Source organism: Leopardus geoffroyi, chromosome A2, assembly GCF_018350155.1.
Source record: "Leopardus geoffroyi isolate Oge1 chromosome A2, O.geoffroyi_Oge1_pat1.0, whole genome shotgun sequence".
NCBI lineage: Eukaryota > Metazoa > Chordata > Mammalia > Carnivora > Felidae > Leopardus > Leopardus geoffroyi.
The window spans coordinates 18,623,208-18,642,895 of record NC_059331.1 but is presented as its reverse complement, the minus strand read 5'-3'; the positions used below and the strand labels follow the sequence as shown (position 1 = coordinate 18,642,895).

The following is a 19,688-nucleotide window of genomic DNA, read 5'->3' as shown; positions in this document are numbered from 1 at the left end:
ACAGAGCGTTTCTCCACTGACTGAGGCTTGTCAGCACTACTCACTACATGAGGAATAAGGCAGCTCCCAAGCAAACCTCAGGCTGGTATAAAGCTACAAACAAGAGACCTGCTCTTCGCCCTGCTCAGCAGCCCACCTAGGCTGGCCTGGACAAACTTGTTTGTATACTAAGGTCTCCAGCTGGCTGTGGTAGAGTAGGAAAAGGGAACAAAGCTGGAAGGTATAGAATTTGCTTGGAGTATTGTCTGCATAATTCCTTTCCTGTCGTAATGTGCAAATCTTTATTTGCATTATGTGCAAAAAGCCAGTAAAAAATCATCAGAAATGTTTACCACCAGCCTAACCCCACCGCCCATGCATTGCTCCCAAGAAAGCTAATTAAGCCCCATTGCTATTAGAGTTATGTGCTTCCAAAGGCTTGTTATGACAAGAAAAAATAACGAAGACACAGTTTCTCCAAGTTATAAGCGTCCAAGTCAAAACATGCTGCTTTCCTTGCCCCTCGGCACTCCCCCAGACAGGCCTCCAGGCTGGCTTTGCCTATCTCATTAATGCGTGCATGCACTCATCCCTCAGCCAGTGCATAAACAACTCCTTGGTGCCAGGTCCAGAGAAGACTGAGACCTGGCCTCAAGGAAGTCAGTTGATAGGAGAGAGACAGGCACACAAATAATTTCCCATAAAGGATACAAAATGCTGCCTTGATCCCTACTGCAATCCTTCCCACCAGGATCCCAGTTCCCATGTAGTTCCCTTCACCTACCTCTGTTCCGTGGATAGGAAGGTGGGTACAGGGGTGGGGAACAGGCCCAAGTGGAGAGTCATGCTTATATGTCCTCTCCTAACCAGCTCACATGTCCTCCCACAGGCAACAGAGGTTCAGACTTCACCCCAGACATGACTCAGACAGTGCAGGGGAATGGGCAGCTTGCTCAGCCCCTCCATCAGACTCTGTTCTACATGCCTTCGGGGAAGTCTCTTAGACAGTACCCTACTTCCTGACCCCTGTGTGTCTCTACTATGACAAACCCAAACATATTACTGAGAATCACTCTTTACCACCAGAGACTTCAGTCTTCAGGACCCAGCCACTCTCTCCACTGAGCTTCGTCTTTGTCCCGATCAGAGTAGATTGTGATAGGGCTTTTCTGCCCTGTAATCTTTAAGGAGTACCCAGGAAGCTTCCAGGAACCACCAAAAGAGTTCCTGCCTTCCAGAAAAGATGGACAGAATGGGGCGGGGTCTCTGATGGTGAAGAAACAGCTTGGTGACAAGTTAAAAGATCCATAGTCTCTTAGGCCTCTGCTAGAGTGGGTGATTTCAATTCCATTAAGTTTAAATTCCAGTTAAACTTGGTACTTTTGAGCCCTAGGACAAGGATGGCATTATTCTAGCTCTAGGATACAGCAGAAAGCAGGAATGTTAAGCCTCCTCTACCCTCACTGAGCTTGCAGTCTCCACATCTGATCTTTATCTGGCTGCTCCTCAAACCAGGCCCTGAACCTGGAGGTCATCACTGCTGACCCTCAGTTCAGGACCACTGTCCATCCTTATAGCAGTGGGCATGGCCAAAGAACTGTGAGGAGTGAATCACACTCGGGCATCAGGGTTGCCTGAGGAGAGTCCTCCCTGACTCCCCCAGTTTTGGGAAGCAGCAAGTATCAGTTGGGCAACAACATCTGGGTTACCTCTGCTAGTTATGTATTAATAACTCTTCCAGCTGGGAGGCCTGGCATGGCCATTGCTTTCTGTGAAGGTGGTCTTTCTGACAGCTGACAGTGTAGACTGAGGAATTCCTAGTAAGCCTAGACAGAAGACATTGGTGTTTGCCACCAAAAGAGCAGAAAGGTCATGTGTTCAGCTGAGCCTCCCCCACCCTCCCATCTTTCCTTACTCCAACCAAGCCCACCCCTATGACTTGATCTGCTCCAGGGATCTTCTTGGGGCTCACAGGGTGGCTATGTCCCTCTCCTAGGCCTGGCTGGTCCAAGGCTTCACTGAGGAGGCTGGATGTCCAGAAGTAAGCTGATAGGCTGCCTTGAGCCAGGGCAGGGCTTAAGGGGCACGATGGTTGCTGAGTCAGGTCACAATGGATGCCTCCTCAGCCTCTCATTTGCACACTAATCGCTGTATGGGACACAAGAAGGCAGAGCTGCCCAACTCCTAACCAAATGCTTGTACACCATGTGCTCTTCAAACAAGAGGAGGACTCCATCCCCCTCAGTATCCCCCAAGCCCAGCTCCTTGCCCAACCCAACCAGGCCCATGTTCCCTGAGGGTGAGTTCATCCAGGACAAAGCTGATCCTCCCCAGGCACATCCAGAGCCAGGCTGCTGCCACCTCCCAACAGGACGTCCCCACCCCTGCCTCACTACCCAGGGCCTTTCTTCACCTTTTGCGACAGAGGTGCTGAGGGAAGTAGGCAGTGAAGTGAGAAGTGATCCCTGGAAAAGGGGCTGGCCTGACCTAGCTCCCAGCCATCTCCAAAAGTCCCAAACTTGGGCTCCGCCCTCTACAGACTGAGGTTGTGACACCATGAGGAAAGAAGACTCCAACCCTAGGAACCTTGGCCAGCTGCCAGCTGGATGTTCTCAGCTGTCTTAGTGTGTGCCCAGGGCTGTGGAAGCACTTTGCCTAAGGTATTCCCTGGGGCTTCAGGGTGCTCCTACTCCAGGGTCAACCCAGAGAAAGTCAATCATCTCCTGCTCCATCCCTGTCTGCTTCTTATGTCAAGTGGCAAGTGGGGGACCCCCAACCACGCAACTGAAGATGCCCTACTTCCATTCAGGACCCTCTCAGACCCCATAGTACTTCAGGTTATGCGCTCAGTAGCTCTGAGGCTGGAGGAAGGAGTAACTTGGGAAGCATCCATTGAGCGCTGAGTCCTACTGTGTAGGCGCCACACACAAAACCTAAGGCAAGGGAGTGCGCAAAAAAAAAAGTGTACTTTTTGGTTCCTGTCTACGTACATCTGAATTCAAGGGCCATCCCGAAGCCTGGGCCCCAGATTCGCACCTCCTATTCCCTGCCAGATTCCCTTTCCTTAGGAGAGCGGCACCGGCAAAGAACAGGCTCGGGACCCCGGCTATACTCGTCCCAGTGTCTTCAGGGGCTGTGCAGTGGTGGCTGAGTGAAAAAAGACCGGTTGTACCCCCGGTCCGGCCTCTTCCTTTCTGGCCTGGGCCCTGCCCATAGCCCCGCTCTGCCGTGCCCTCCAGTAGGCTTTAGTCCACTCTGGGGCCGCCTCAGCTCGGTTCGAGGCGGGGTTCTGCCGGGTGCCCCCCGGGAGGCCTGAGTCCCTCCTACAGCCGGCCAGGCTTACCCCGGCCTCTGGCGCCACCTGGTGGGAGCCCTTGGGCACCGTCTGCCTCCTGGGCCCAGAGCGACTGGCGACGACTCCTGCGACTCTGGCGGGCTCACGTGAGGGTGAGGGAGCCTGGAAGCCACAACGAAGGTTGAGGGCAGCCCTCATCACGGCCCTGAACCAACCTAGGGGCACCTAGGGGCATCGTCCTGGTCACACGGAACCTTCCAAACGGACCAACTTCGCTCCATCCTAGCTGAGACTTCAGAGTCATCTTCACCAAAGCTGGGGACAGTAGAGCTAGTGAAAGCCTCAGTGGCCAAGTCTCATGCTGCCCTCACCCCAGGCTGCTCATAGGCGGGCCCACCGCAATCCCGGCAGATGGGAACCCCGGCTTCAAATGCCTTGCCCTATCTTCTCTGGGTCTTCTATAGGGTTCCCATAAGGGAAATGGTACCCAGCACCTTCCAGTGGGGTGGGAGGGGACTTCAAATAATTATTTGCTGCCCTACAATATTAACAAAATTTTACAATCAGAAAAAAAAATTAAGTGTTTGAACCAGTGTTGAACCTGCCTTGCACTAGCCACAGGACCTGGATGCTTGTCCTCTTTGGGCCTTAATCACCTTACCTCATGATGGTGATCAAGAAGGTAAGCAAAGCAGGAAAAGAGTTAAGTCATTAGTCCACTATTATTATTAAGATATAGTGATCTATAGAGAGGCGTGATCCTCACCCTCAAAAGACTGGCACTAGAGGGGGGCCTTCCATGCTTTAGAGGAGCTGGGAAGGGCCTCTCCCAGGAGCTTGTTTAGCCTGGGAACAAGTGGAGGCCAGGCTGGGGGCTGCAATAGGATGAGTCATGTGGAGTCTTCCCACCATACTAATGGGTATTCTGGGCTGCTCAGGAACTCCTAGACATCCCAATATTTCCCGCCAACAGCCTTGGGCCAGGCCTTTACATTGGGAGAGAATGCAGATCTTTCTAGCCTCACTTAGATTCTGTCCCTTCTATAGGCAGACGTGTTTGGAGTGGCTCTTTATCCTAATTCCCAGGTGTCTCAGAACCCTTTGGAGATCAGCACTGCCCCCCACCTTACAGATAAGGAAGCCAGGCCAGAGGGATCCCAGGAACTTGCCCTTGGTCAGAGGCAGGTGGGAAGGCAGATTCCTGTGGGTCTGTCCCCTTCCCAACTGTGTTCCCTCCTTCCTGCCCCTTTCTTCCATCACCCTCTCTCCAGTTCAGAAGACCTGAGTACAGTCCCACTCCTACCAAGGAGTTAGAGAGACTTTGCGGGAGTGCTGGGGAGCAGGGGTCTTCCAGTCCAAATATCAGATATTCCCAAAGAAAGGGGCAGAGGCCCTTGTGGCTTCTCTTCTTCCTGACCCTGCTGACCTTACCATTCTCTGCGGAAACCAGGGATCCCTTTGGTTGAATTCAAAGCAGTGAGTCCACTCGTAACCCAGTGGCTTCAGGTTAAACATTAAACAGAACTTCCTGAGGCCAAGAGAGCAAGGGCAGGGTTATTTCCTGGGCCCCTGCTGCTAGGACTAGGGTGAAGCATGTGTCCCCGAACCAGGGACAGCCTTTTCTCACACTTATCATTGTGGTATTCCACAAGTAGTTGTTGGAACTCAGCTCCACCTACAGTGAGACTGGTCTCAGCTCCAAGTCTTGAAGATTATGAGCAAAGAAACAGCCTGGGGGCTATAGGTGGAGATAGTGAGGACCCTGGGGGGGGGGGGGGCGCGGGGGGACGAGCAAGCCCAGAAGAGGTACCAGCTGTTCTGTGACCAATGGCCCCTGATCCTGCTACTGGACACAGCTGCTATGTCCCCTGCTTCCCACACCCTGGGCAGTGTCCCAGGACAACCCAGCCTTTTCCTGGGCACTGAGTCATGCTAAGCCTACCCAGCTGGTCTGTCCATCCCGGGCAGCACACATAGGGGCAGGCCCCCAGTATCTCTGGGCCCCACCAGGGCATAACAGTGTGGCCAGAAACCATTCTCCCCTTCTTCCCACTAAAAAGCAAAGGCCAAACCTGCCTTGAAACTACCTAGGAGACTGGCCAGCCCCAAGCCCACAAGACAGTTGGGGCAAGAGCTGGGGTGGCATTGCAGGGGGCTTACTCACTCAGGGGCAAACAGCCTATGACAGGCAGGACCTTTCCCACCATCCTGCCAGATGAGGAAGCTGAAGCTCTGCTCACTCAGGCATTAGAGGCGCTAAGGAGGGCTCATGTGTTAGCAGAGCTCTGGGGCACACTCTCACCCCTCCCAGGGCACAAAAATGGTAAGGTTATGGAGGCTATCAGGTTAGCTGCTCGAAGACCACCTCCAAGTCCTCTGAATGGGCGTGGATGGGTCCTCTCTTCCCTCTGTCAAATGGACATCAGTCCCACACCCCATTCACATCCTAGAACAATGTAGGGGCCAGGGAAATAGATGCTTGGAGGCAATGGCATTGTAATAAAGACACTGCTTTTATTTAGTTTGATATGTTTCTATACAGAATGCAGAAAACACATCTTAAAATCATATATAAGGAAATAAAAACATGTCAGTGGTTGGTGAACACTTGAATGCGAGATTGGCTCTCTGTCTCACAGAGTCCAACGGCCGTCGCCAGCCCGGCGCTCAGGGGAGGAGGCTGCCTGCAAGGGCATTGTTGCTGTTGTTATTCTGTTCACTGCCCCATCGCCTCCAGTTGCTATGGCAACAGGCCATTCTGGGCCAGCCACATCTCTGCGTGGCAGTGCCCGATGGTGGGGTTGCTAGGAGCAACGGAGCTGTTTGGAAGGCCTTTCAAAGCCCTCACCTGGAACACTGGGAATTGTTTATTTTTTGACAAGGTCATCAAAAATAATCTCACCAGGTCAGACCCTGCTTGTGCTCCTGACTCTGGGCAGTGGGGAAACTCTGGCTTGGATCAGGGCTCAGAGGCACGAGACCCAGTCACCAGAGGTCCACTGAGCCCTCATCAACAGGCTCCCCCAACTGGGGCACTGCTCACTTGAGTACCCCACCAGGGGCTGAGCAGGGGAGAGAGGCTGGGCCCTGTGGGAAAAGGTGCAAAGGGAATGCCCTTCTGAGAAGGGCAGGCTGGAGACCCCTCCTCTCTGACCGGCCCTCCCCTCCTGAGGCAGCACACACAAATCCTCTGCAAAACTGTCGATATGGCTTAGAAGTGGCTGCTCGGTTTGCAAAGGGAGCCTGGGTCCACCCACCAGCCTTCGATCACGGAAGGGAAACATTATTGCAAAAGGCATTCCTCCCTAAAAGGTACCCAAAATAACCCTTAGACATCAAGAAAAGTCATGCTCAAAATGGTTTCTTCCAAAGGAGGAGAATCAAAGCAGAGTGGGCACCCCTGAGTCATGGGACAGAGATGCAGATGGATGGACGGACATTCTGCTAAAAAAGGCAAAAGAAGCCCAGTGTAATTCCAGAATTTAAACTGTTACGAAAAGAAGGGGAAAAAAAATCAAAATGAGCAAAGCCATCAGTTCCATGGAATCAACACTAAGAGCTTGTACAAACTGCTGTAAGCATCACCGTTTTTAATCTTTTTTTTAATAAAACAATTTGAGGCTGTATAAAAACTTTAGTAAAAAATTAGCTTTGAGAGCCCACAGATTTTTACTATGAACTATTGCTGGCACTCCTCCCCAGCCACCAGACCTCTCCCAGCCCAAGGCCCGGAACTGGAGTGCCAGAGAAGAGGGGTGGGGTGGGACAGGGTGGGGCTGTGGACTGTTGGGACAAAGCGGCCAAGGTCAAGTGAGGAAAGAGCATCACATGACATAAAAATATTGCATCTTCACCAAAATGTCCCCCACTGAGTGTTTCAGAAGCCATGATATTCCTTTTAGGAAGGGGAAAAAAACACACAGAAGAAGGGTAAAAGAAAATAGGTTGATGTGGTCGAGTCCCTCGACCTCCCCAGCCACCCCGCCACGAGCAGCTGGCCCACCCTGGAGCACCTAGGTTGGGGGCCACGGCCACCACTGCCTCTTAGGAGTCCTCTTTCCATGGAAATGAAGACCCCTTGGTGGGGGGCCACCAGCGTGCATGGGGTAGGGGTGTGGATGTCCACGGCCAGGAGGCCCCTCCGGCTTCCAGCCCCTGGCAACAGCGGGAGAGCAAGCCCAGCACCAGGACCCTGGCCCCAGAGCCAGGGCCAGGAGGCCCCCAGTCAGGCTCCGGGGTATCAGAGCAACCAAGTTTACATACTGTGAAAAAATAGGATTCCTTTGATAAAAAATACTGTCCCTTGGTCTTCTCTAAGTTTGAAACACCCTGGGAGCTTATTTTTAGCAAAGCAATTTCCCATACCCACCCAAAAATTATACATACAAGTTTAGGTAAACAGCAGATTAAATGTAAAAACTTAACCTTAACTTCTGAAAGTCCTTTGAATTTAATCTTTAGCTACTGTTTTCCATGTTACATCCTGCAGCTAGACACACGTGAATAGAAAAAAACAGTACAGTTAGTGTTAAAGGCAAAACGCAGAGAGCCGGGAAGCTGCCCGGCACTGCCTGCGAGTTCATTCACGGCTCCGCTCCATCTACCTCTACTCCAAACAGTGCTTTCAGAGCCAGCCATCAAAACCGCAGCGAAGAATTTTCTATGAACAAACAAAAAGCTGTTAGGCAAAAAATAAAAGTAAAAATGTCCCCAAAGCCTCTCCAGCTGCTTTGGGGTTTAGGAGGACCAGAGAGGGCGGGCTTGTCCAGGCCTCGCGTGTGTCAGTGTGTGCTAGGTCAGGTGTCGGCTCCCAGTGGGCGATGGTCTGCAGGCCACCGGTCTCCACAGACAACACCGTGTTGTCTCCAGGGCCCTGCCCTACCCCTGCCTCCACCCAGGCGCTTGTGGGTTAAGGGGGCACGTAGGGAGGGGGCGACCGGTATGGGGTCATGTTCTTGGGACGAGAGCCCTTGCCCTCCATGGGGGCCGTGAAGGGTGGGGGGGGCTGGTAAGGAGGCGCATTGGGATCCTCATCCCGCAGGGGTGTGTACTCTCCCACGGTGTCCTGGTTCAGAGGAGTGGTCTCGGGCACGCTCTGGTTGGGGTACTCAGGAGGGGGGAGAGGGGCTTTCTCCTCCTGCAGGATAAGTGGCATGCTGGAGGAGGGTGGCGGCTTGGAGTCATCCAGCTCGTCCGCAAAGATGATAGGCACCCCCTTCTTGATGAAGGTGGCCTGGTCCTCGAGGGTAAGCTTGCCCTTCCGCTTCTTTCGATAGCAGATCATGGCAATGATGCCGGCAATGAGCAGGATGGCTGCAACCACCACGGCTGGAATGACCGTGTGCAGGTAAACGTCATCCTCACTGCTCTTCTCAGGGTCCCTATCTGGCACGTCTGTGGGCGGTGCCTCTGAGGGCACCCTCTTGGGTGGTGCCACAGGGATAAACTGTAGATGCCGGCAGCTGCCTGAGCCTGTCACAGCAATGCTCGTGGCCTTGAAGTCAGGCTCCAAGGCGTTGGAGAAGGCAGCCCGAGGTTTCCCATCATCTTCAGCAATCCTCCGGCTCAGCCCCATGATCCGCTCCTTGGGGCAGGGCTCCAGGGGCAATGTGTTGTTGGTCCACTCCACCACGATGGAGCCCCGGGTGATATTCTGCAGAGTGATGGTGCTACAGTTGCGGTCCCCAAAAGCAAAGGCTAGCTTCTTCACCAAGGCGATCTTCTTGTGGATGTCATTCACCACTGGTGCTGGGTCACCCATAAACTTGGCCTTGAACCGTGCAGGAGCCCTGTCTCCTTGAGGGCGCTTGTGGACATGGATCTCAAAAGCATCCACAGCTGATAGGCCCCCTTTGTCTGTGGCGTGCATAAAGTACTCGTGCTTGCCCACGTGGCTGCTGTCAGGCAGGCCATACATGAGCTGGCTGTTGCTGTTGAACTGTACCCAAGACTTCTCACCTACCAGCTGCTGCTCCCGAAGCTTCAGAGTCAGTTTCAGCTTATCAGTGGTGGTGTCCTCATTGTCATAGAAGGTGTCTGATGGGATCTTCACCTCAAAGTAGGTGCCAACCCAGGCATCGACCCTGTCGATATGGTTCTTGAGCTCTGGCCGCTGGTTGGGTTCTGCTCCACGGGGAACCCCACTCGTGGTGGTGCGGATGCGAGTAGGCGGGGAGGCAGTTTCCAATCTGGTTATGGGAACTTTGGTGGTGACCCGTGGCACTGGGCGGGGCGTCCGTGGCTTTTTGGTAGGCCTTCGAGTTGTGGTGGTTGAGGAGTCAGTAGAAGGCGTGGCTGGTTTTGGTGTGGATATTCGTGGCTTCTTGGTGGTAGTCGTGGGAGGGGTGGCGACTGCTGTGGGCTCCACATAGCCAGGAATGGTCATCGTTGGGCGGATCTGGCCAGGAACTGTGGTGCCAGCTTCTGACACCCGAGTGGGCTGGATGGGGCCTAAGGTTGGGGTCTGAATAATGGCACCTCGAGTCCGAATGGTGACTGTGGGCTTTCCAGGAACAGGATCTCTGACTGGAGGAGCCATGGTCTCTGTTGGAGGAGCAATGGCTGGAGATGTGGGGGTAGGCACAATCCTGGATGGTGGCTCCTGGATGGCCGTGGTTGGAGGCCCAATGGCAGTGACAGGTGTGGGTGTGGCATGGATCTGCCTCCGGATGCGTTTGGGAAGAGGGGGCTTCTTGTTGGCTATATGCCAACCCACCACAGGGTAGCCAAGCTGGGCGGACATAGTGCCCTCTCTGGCAGGGGCCTCCACACCACGAATATCAGGCACATTGTTCTGGTTCAGGGAGCAGCCCAGCTTCCAAGAGAGAAGGGCCCCATTCTCTACCACCTTTTTTGCATTTCCTGGGCCAGCCATGAAGGCTGACATGTCAAAGAGTCTATTATTCACCACTGGTACCAACTTCATGTTGTGAAGCTCCACTTCTGAAAAGCTCTGCATCCTGTGCAGGAGGTCAATCCTTTGCTTTGGGGTCATCTTGGTGAGGTCAGCATCCAGAATGACCGTCAGAACAGTCACAGGCTCATCGGCAGCACAGGCAGATGACACCACCTCAGCAGGGTCTGGTGATGCCGCCCGCACAGACTGCGGCTCACAGTGGTCTTCAGGGTATACCTCAATAGAGAACACGCTGGAGGTCTGGGGAACATGGCTCCCATTGGCCCCCAGCCGTGCAGTGCTCACTGAAATGTAATGCACACCCTTATCGGTGTCAAGAGGGAGGCCCTCCAAGGTGTGGCTCTGTGGGTCCCAGTGCAGCCAGGATGGCAGGGCCTCCTTCCCTGCTGTGGACACCTAAAAGAGATACCAGCATGAGTTAAGTGGTACTGTCAATGAATAACCTGACAATGATCACAACAGTTTATCATGGACCCAGCCTGAATTGTGTGACAGGCTTAAGGTAGAATTGAGAATTTCTGCTGGGGGGGTGGGGGGGTGGGTGGGGGGCGGGGAACCAATTCCTCTCCTGGAGCTCTCATTCACCTGTCACGAAAGACTGGGGCTGCCAGATAGGCTAGCTTGGAATGCAAATGATTTGCCCAAGGCCACACTGTGGGGAGACAGCAGTGGTGGCACTCAAACACGCGTCTCATCCCAGAGAGCAGATGTCATGGAGCTCAAGAAATGTTGCAGGTTTTTACAACAGTGATATATACCCTGCCACCTACTTACCCACTTGGCTTGCAGAATCAGGTGCAAGTGTCTCATCCCTCAGCACTCCTTTCAACCTCACCTCAGCCTTCTCCCTGCCCTCTACAGACACAATTTTGCTCAAGTCGTATGCCCTTCCTGCCCAGGGTGGAAATGCATGCGGGCCTGGGTGCAAGAGACAGCTCAATGTCTCCAGATCCCTCAACTGTACAACCACGTCAGTGGGACGTGTGTTCAAGTAGAGTGGGATGCATTTGGGTAGCAAATACAGTTAGCGGTATCTAATGTTTGGTGTTTTTTTTTTTTTTTTTTTAAAGTAGGCTTCACGCCCAGCAGAGCCCAACGCGGGGCCCAAACTCATGACTCTGAGATCAAGACCTGAGATGAGACCAAGAGTTGGACGCTTAACCAACTGAACCACCCAGGTGCCCCTGTATATATAATGCCTTAATTAACCCTGCTTTTTAAAACTCAAGAAAAATTGCAACACCCAGGGTTAGGTACTGGAAACAATTATTCTGGAAGTGTTTATCAAAGATTCCAAGGAGCTCTGGCCTAAGGGAGAGTTCTATAGTCAACTTAAGTTTGGGAAATCTACAGAACCCATGTCTGACCTTGGAGAGCCCAGTCACAAAGGCAGGCCTGAGGAGCTCACCCCTTATTCCACCCAACAGCACCTCCCAGGTGCTCCTATTTTAGGGTAGAAGTCCTTTTCTAAAGGGGCATGACTGGTAATAATCAAGGTACGCAAAGGAATGCTGCCAGAGAAATTTCAACCATCAGTTGACAAAGGGAAACAAGACTTGCCTCTTGCCCAGGCCCTATCCACAATTACTCTCACCTTTAGGAAACACCTATTCCTGCCCCCAATGCCAGAAAGGTGGCACCCACTCTCTGATCTAACCAAAGGCACTCTTAGCTCCACTATACCATTCCACTAAGCTCAGAGACAACACTGGCCAACAGACATGTCTTACTGCTAGCCTTGGCACCAGGAATTGTCCTTCATGGCCATTGCTTGTCAGCAGAGGGATAATAAAATGTTTCTCTTCCCACAGCAGGAAGACCAGAGTCATGCCTGCAGGGCTCCATAGGGGCTCTGGTTCCTCAGGCTTCCTCCCGCCAAGAGTCAGGTACCTGATTGGGAAGGAGACCCAGAGCTCATACCTGATCTTCCCAGCCAGGACCCAGTGTTCAGGCAGCATGTCATTCCACCAATCTTATCAGTGACCAGATACTTACCTCCCTATAAACAGATTTCCTACTTCCAGCAAAAACCCATGAGAAGACATCAGACATTATTAGAAGTTACTATTATTGGGGTTGTCCTTTACTGACTGCTGTCTGAGCCACTGAGATTACTGAGGGTATACGAACAGCTTCCCCCCCACCCAATGTTTATTCGTTTTTGAGAGAGAGAAACAGAGTGCGAGTGGAGGAGGGGCATAGAGAGAGAGAGCAGGACACAGAATCCGAAGCAGGCTCCAGGCTCTGAGCTGTCAGCACAGAGCCCGACGCAGGGCTTGAATCCAAGAACTGTGAGAACCTGAGCCAAAGTTGGACGCTTAACTGACTGAGCCACCCAGGCGCCCCTGTGAACAGCATTTCTTTTGTGACCACTATCTAATTAATGCACCACTAAGAACCCCCCTTCCTGTCCTTCACCATCCACTGCAAACACAGTGGTAAAATATCTGAAATGGTAAAATATCTGTAAATATGGGTATCTTGAAATCCATGAAAAATGCTAAATATATTTTTCCTTTAAAATCTTTTTTAGCTACAAAAATACTTACTTCAAATGTTTTGCTTAAAAGTCTATGCTTCACTTTTTTTTCAGTTATATTAAATATGAAAACTGTCACATCCATATATAAACATATAAAGCAAAGGCTAAATGTCTCATTTTGCAAAAAACAGGAAGCAAATCTTTAAGGCCTAAATAGAGTAGTCAGGGAACCATGAGATATTTTACAAAGGTGGGGTATGACTTATGGCCCTGAGAGGCAGACAGTAGGTGAGCCAGAGTATAGCCTGGTTTCCAGCCACTCCATTATGTTTCCTAACCCCATTCCATCCCAATGGCCACCACTGGGATGAGAGCACACCTAGCAGAGGGAGGGCCTAGAAGAGAGCTCAAGGTGAAGCCATCCAAGGAGAAGTCACCTGTAGAGAAGACCAAACAGAGCCAGGAGAGACCAGGATAGGCTCCGGAAGTGGGTACCAACTGGCTGGCCAGGCCCCTGGGACATTCCTGAGTAGCTAGGCATCTGTGCCTGTGCCCAGCCCTATGTATTCCATCAGCACAGATGAGTACATAGCCCAGTGCTTTTCCAAGTCTCTCACTAGAGATACAAGGGCACTTTATAACAGAGAAAACAGAGAAGGGCCCCACCTCCTCAAGCTTCCCAGCCTGGCTCAATTCCTATTCTGCTGACCCCAAGGGCCACAGCTCTGCTGCCAGACATTTCCTAAGGAATAAGCCCCAAGCCACTCTTCGGCCAAGGTTCCCACACAGCCACCGTTGGAATACGTATACTTATTTAAACTATGCCAACTAACATTATCACACGTTAATAACATATAATAGCCTCTCCAACCCACATTCCTGCTTTCCTTTCTGCAGATTCTGGCTCCTCAGGATCCTGGGGTGCTAGCCATGCCCCGGCCACAGGACAGGTGTCCAATGTGGATCTCTAGCCCTAAAGCAGGCAGTCCCCAGGGCCTTAGGTACTCCTCATACAGGAAGGAAAGGTACCAACCTGAATGGTCTAAAATCCATGCATCTCTGAGCATCCTGGTACTGGGAATGTCAGGCCCAGGCAGCACTTTGGGTGGCAATGATTTGCTTTAATAAAGGGCCACATGAAGCAAAACAAATGAACTCCACAAGGAACCTAGCCAAGTCACAGGCAAGCTGGCATCTCTGTATTCTCAAGGCTATTTGGGGAAAGCCCCTGAACTAGGAAGTCTGAACATGCCTCAAGGGCTGGCACTGTCCACAGACCCTGAAGGATTCCACTAACAGCCCCTTGCTCCTGAGGGCACCCAGTTCAGGGAATGCTCTGTAATGCAGCACCTGCTCTACGCTGACAAAGCAGGAGGCCTTCAGCCCATGGGAATTCCACACATCCTTCCAAGCTTTCAAAACTTCCAGGCTCTACACACTTTTTCTCTTCAGACCTAAGGGCGAAGCAGGTTATAAAAGTTACTCCTGAGAGATGCTGCCCCTATGACAAGCCAGGACTCTTCCTATAACAGCAGATGATCTGACAAGAAGCCCCATCTCTAGGAGTCCTTGGCTGAACTCCAGCTCCAGCTAGGCTGAGGCTTGACCCAACCTCAGCCTCAGTTTTCTCATCTACAAAAAGAAGAAAATGATGCCATCATTTGCCACAATCACAGGGCCAGGCACACATTGGATTCTCTGTGGGTGCTGGTTCCCCGCACACTCCTGGGCCGAGAGAGGACCCAGCATGTATTGTGAGGCATCTGCACTGACAGGTCCAGGGTCCACTCCCAGTCTTCCTTCTGGCCTTGGACCCAGCATACACTGTGGCCATTTCTCCCTGTTCATCCCCCAGAGCAGAAGCTCAAAGCATCAAAGGGAAGTGGGGAGGCTACAGGAAGGGGAAGCCAGGATCCTTCCTACAGGGGAACAAAGCCCAGGGACCCTCAGGGACTTGCTTGCCTCTTAAGACCTATCTGTCAGGAGTGGATGAAAACCCTAAGGGGTGTGGGGTGGAGGAGAACTTGCTGCAGGGACAACCCAAAGACCAGCATCCATCTCTTCAGCCTCAAACAGGGGTGCTCCATCCTGATACATTTGCACATGAGATTCTCACTAACCTTAGAGATACTCATAGGAAGATTTCTGCCCTAGCTGTCTCCCATCCAAGTACTAACCAGGCCCGACCCTGCATAGCTTCCGAGATCAGACGAGATTGGGCGCGTTCAGGATGGTATGGCCATAGACTCTGCCCTAGCCGTACCACCTACAACTAACCCTTAATGGCTGCCATACTAGGAATGGCAGACAAGAGGCAGGAATCAGAGCTCTTGTGAGCTGTGCCAGCACATATGTTTGGGTGACAGGCTGGCCCAGGCCATGGAACTCCCCCAGGATTTCAGGTCACTCAGCCAAAATACCAACACTGTCTTTGAGTTGGGGGAGGCAAGGCCTGCTGGCCTTATGAAGCAGCCACCTTGGAAAGAAGTCTTCAGGCTGTTAGTGGGAACACCCATAGGAGGCAGAAACTGCAGGAGGAAGGCTGAAGATCACAGGCTCTAGCTTACAGGCTCACATAGAAATAGCCAGAAATCTTTCAGCAACCCTCAGAAAGGACACGCTTCTGAGATGGAAGGCAAGCCCACCAGTGAGGAAAACAAGATCTCCAATAGCCATACACGGAGTTTTAGAACTCTTGATCCAGGGGCGCCTAGGTGGCTCAGTCAAACATCTGACTTCAGCTCATGTCATGATCTCACAATTGTGAGTTCGAACCTGACATCATTGTTCCGCACTGGTAGCGTGGAGCCTGCTTGAGATTCTCACTCTCCCCTCTCTCTCTGCTCTTCCTCTGCTTGCACTTTCTCTTAAAATAAATAAATAAACTTAAAAAATAACAATAAAAAAAAGAAGTATTGATCCATAAAGTGCATCCAAAAACATTAAGAATCAAAACCACAAAACTTGGGCAGACCCATATGGAGTTCCAAAGGTTATCCAGCAATGCCCACAATGAACCACCACAACTAATGACTGGGGAACTGCCAAACATGAAGGTTCTGGCCACTCTTTAGTCTACACTAATAGATGACTAGTAACTGACTCCCTGTTCAGCTCTGGGACACTGTCTCCAACTGTTTCGCTGGTGCCCTCTCTCACACAGAACGTCAAACATCAAGTTTGATAAAGATACAGCACCTGTTCTAAACACCATGCAACACAAGTAACATCTCTCACCCCAAATTAGTATCCTTCTAAACCTGGAGAGAGAACAAAGGGCAGAGGAACTTCCAGTACTTAATCCCTCACTCAAAAAGCAAGTTTCTAATACCAAAACCAGATAAAGCCACCACACAAAAAAAGAGAACTATATAGGCTAATATCTCTGATAAACATAGATGCAAAAATCCCCAAGAAAATACTAGCAAACTGAATCCAACAATACATTAAAAAAATTCACCACAATCATCCAGGATGCAAAGGTGGTTCAATATTCTCAAATTAATCAATGTGATATGTCACATCAATAAAAGAAAAGATAAAAACCACATGATCATTTCAACAGATGCAGAAAAAGCATGTGACAAAACACAACATCCATTCATGATAAAAACCCTCAACATTCTATTTTTTTAATATGAAATTTACTGCCAAATTGCTTTCCATACAACACCCCAAAAACCCTCAACATTCTTGACAGAAACCCTCAACAAAGTAGGTCTAAATGGAACATAACCTCAGCATAATACAGGTCTTAATACGAAAAACCCACAGCAAACATCATATTCAATGGAGAAAAACTGAGAGCTTTTCTCCTAAAGTCAGGAACAAGACAAGGATGCCTACTCTCACAATTTTTATTCAACATTGTACTGGAAGTCCTACCCACAGCAATCAGACAACAAAAAGAGGGGGCATCTGGGTGGCTCAGTCGGTTAAGCATCTGACTTCGGTGCAGGTCATGATCTCACAGTCTGTGGGTTTGAGCCCCAAACTGAGCTCTGTGCTGATAGCTCAGAGCCTGGAGCCTGCTTTGGATTCTGTCTCTCTCTCTCTCTCTCTGCCCCTCCCCCACTCACACTTTGTCTCTCTCTCTCAAAAATAAACATTAAAAAATATGTTTTTTAATTTTTTTTTAACGTTTATTTATTTTTGAGACAGAGAGAGACAGAGCATGAACAGGGGAGGGTCAGAGAGAGGGAGACACAGAATCTGAAACAGACTCCAGGCTCTGAGCTGTCAGCACAGAGCCCGACGCGGGGCTCGAACTCACGGACCGCGAGATCATGACCTGAGCTGAAGTCGGCCGCTTAACTGACTGAGCCACCCAGGCGCCCCTAAAAAATATTTTTTTAAAAAGACAACAAAAAGAAAAAAAAATTTTCACTATTTGCAGATGACACGATAACTACAGAAAACCCTGAAGACTCCACCAAAAACTACTAGAACTGATAAATGAATTCAGTAAAGTCACAGGATACAAAATCAGTGTAGAGAAATCTGTTGCATTCCTTCCTGTACACTAATAATGAAGCAGAATGAAGAGAAATTAAGAAAACAATCCCGTTTGGGCACCTGGGCAGTTCAGTCGTTTGAGCGTCTGTCTTCAGCTCAGGTCACGATCTCATGGTTTGTGAGTTCAAGCCCCATATCGGGCTGGCTGCTGTCAGTGCAGAGCCCGCTTTGGATCTTCTGTCCCCCTTTTTATCTGCCCCTCCCCCACTTGTGCTCTCTCAAAAATAAGTAAAAAAAGTTATTAAAAAAAAAAAACAATCCTATTTACAATTGTACCCAAAATAATAAAATATCTAGGAATAAACTTAACCAGAGATCAAAGACCTGTACTCTGAAAATTATAAAACATTGATGAAAGAAACTGCGGACAACACAAAGAAATGGAAAGACATTCCATGCTCACAGATTAGAAGGACAAACATCATTAAAATGTCTGTACAACCCAAAGCAATCTACTGATTTAATGCAATTCCTTTCAAAAGACCAACAGCATTTTTCATGGAACTAGAACAAACAATCCTAAAATCTGTATGGAACCACATAAGACCCTGAACGCCAAAGCAACCTTGAAAAAGAAAAGCAAAGTGGAGGCATCACAATTCCTGAGTTACATTACAAAGCTGTAGTAATCAAACAGTGTAGTACTGGCATAAAAACAGACACATAGATCAATGGGACAGAACAGAAAACCCAGAAATAAACCCACAATTATATGGTCAATTAATCTTCGACAAGAAGAAAGAATATCCAATGGGAAAAAGACAGTCTCTTCAACAAATGGTATTAGGAAAACTGGTCATCTACATACAAAAAAAAATGAAACTAGACCACCTTCCTATACCATACACAAAAATAAACTCAAAATGGATTAAAGACCTAAATGTGAGACCTGAAACCATAAAAATCCTAGAAGTGAGCCCAGGTAGTAATTTATGACATTAGCTGTAGCAATATTTTTCTAGATATGTCTCCTGAGGCAAGGGAAACAAAGCAAAAATAAACTATTGGAACTACATCAAAATAAAAAGCTTCTACACAGTGAAGGAAATAATAAAACTAAAAGGAAACCTACTGAATGGGAGAAGATATACACAAATGACATATCTGATAAACGGTTAGCATCTAAAATGTAAAAAGAAACTTATACAACTCAACACCCAAAAAACAAATAATCCAATTTAAAAAAGGGCAGAAGAGATGAACACACATTTCTTCAAAGAAGACATCCAGATGGCCATCAGACAAATGCTCAACATCACTCATCATCAGGGAAATACAAATCAAAACTAAATTGAGGTATCACCTCATACCTGTTAGAATGGCTAAAATCAAAAACACAAAAAACAAGTATTGGTGAGGATGTGGAGAAAAAGGAAACCTCGTGCACTGTTGGTGGAAATGCAACCTGGTGCAGCCACTCTGAAAAACAGTATGGAGGTTCCTCAAAAAGTTAAAAATAGGGGCGCCCGGGTGGCACAGTCAGTTAGGCATCCAACTCTTGACTTCGGCTCAGGTCATGCTCTCACGGTTTGTGAGTTTGAGCCCCAAACTGGGCTCTGTGCTGATGGTGCAGAGCCTGCTTGGGATTCTGTCTCTCCTTCTCTCTGCCCCTCCCCTGCTTGTGCGCTTCCCACACCCCCTCCCTCACCTCAAAATAAATAAATAAACATTAAAAAAATTTTTTTTAAGTTAAAAATAAAACTACTCTACAATCCAGTAATCGCACTACTTGGTATTTACCCAAAAAATACAAAAACACTAATTCAAAGGGATATATGCACTCCTAGGTTTATTGCAGCATTATTTACAATAGCCAAATTATGGAAGCAGCCCAAGTGTCCATCAATAGAAGAACAGATAAAGAAGAAGTGGTGTATCTATACAATGGACCATCTTGGCATTTGCAACGACATGGAGGTAGCTAACGAGTATAATGCTAAGTGAAATAAGTCAGTCAGAGAAAGACAAAGACCATATGAAATCACATATGTGGCATTTAACCAACAAAACAAAGGAAAAAAGAGAGAGGCAAACCAAGACACAAACTCTTAACTATGGAGAACTGATGGTTACCAGAGGGGAGGTGGGTGCGGGGGTGGGTAAAACCAGTGATAGGGATTAAAGAGTAACACTTTATGATGAGCTCTGAGTAATGTATAGAAGTGTTGAATCACTATATCATACACCTGAAACTAATATAACACTGTATGATAACTATACTGGAAGAAAAATTAAAAACTTAAACAAACAAACAAGCAAGTTTCCACCCACAGTATGTGCCAGCCAGTTAGGCATAGTTGAAAGGCAAAACTAAAGAACTAGACTCTCACTAGAGCCTAATTAATTATGACCACTCGCTTCTGAAACCAAGAAAACCTAAGCTTTATCATTCAGAACCCACAAGGTGTTACGTTACCTATGTAGGAGTTGTAGGACTTACATGGCAAAGACTTCAGAAAGATGGGTAAGCACTGTTACCCCAGGGTGAGGTGATTCTGGCC

The 19,688-nt window shown here is 49.3% G+C and overlaps 1 protein-coding gene across 5 annotated transcripts in view; it reads right to left on the bottom strand.

Moving 5' to 3' along the window:
• Window positions 1-5,768: 5,768 nt before the first annotated feature.
• Window positions 5,769-19,688, bottom strand: part of DAG1 (dystroglycan 1) — a 72,161-nt gene continuing 58,241 nt past the window's right edge. For all 5 annotated transcript variants that reach the window (XM_045496849.1, XM_045496848.1, XM_045496850.1 and 2 more), the window contains one exon: window positions 5,769-10,586. In XM_045496849.1, the coding sequence (XP_045352805.1) occupies window positions 8,184-10,586 (2,403 nt within the window). In that variant the 3' untranslated portion in view covers window positions 5,769-8,183. The remainder of the gene's footprint in view (window positions 10,587-19,688) is intronic.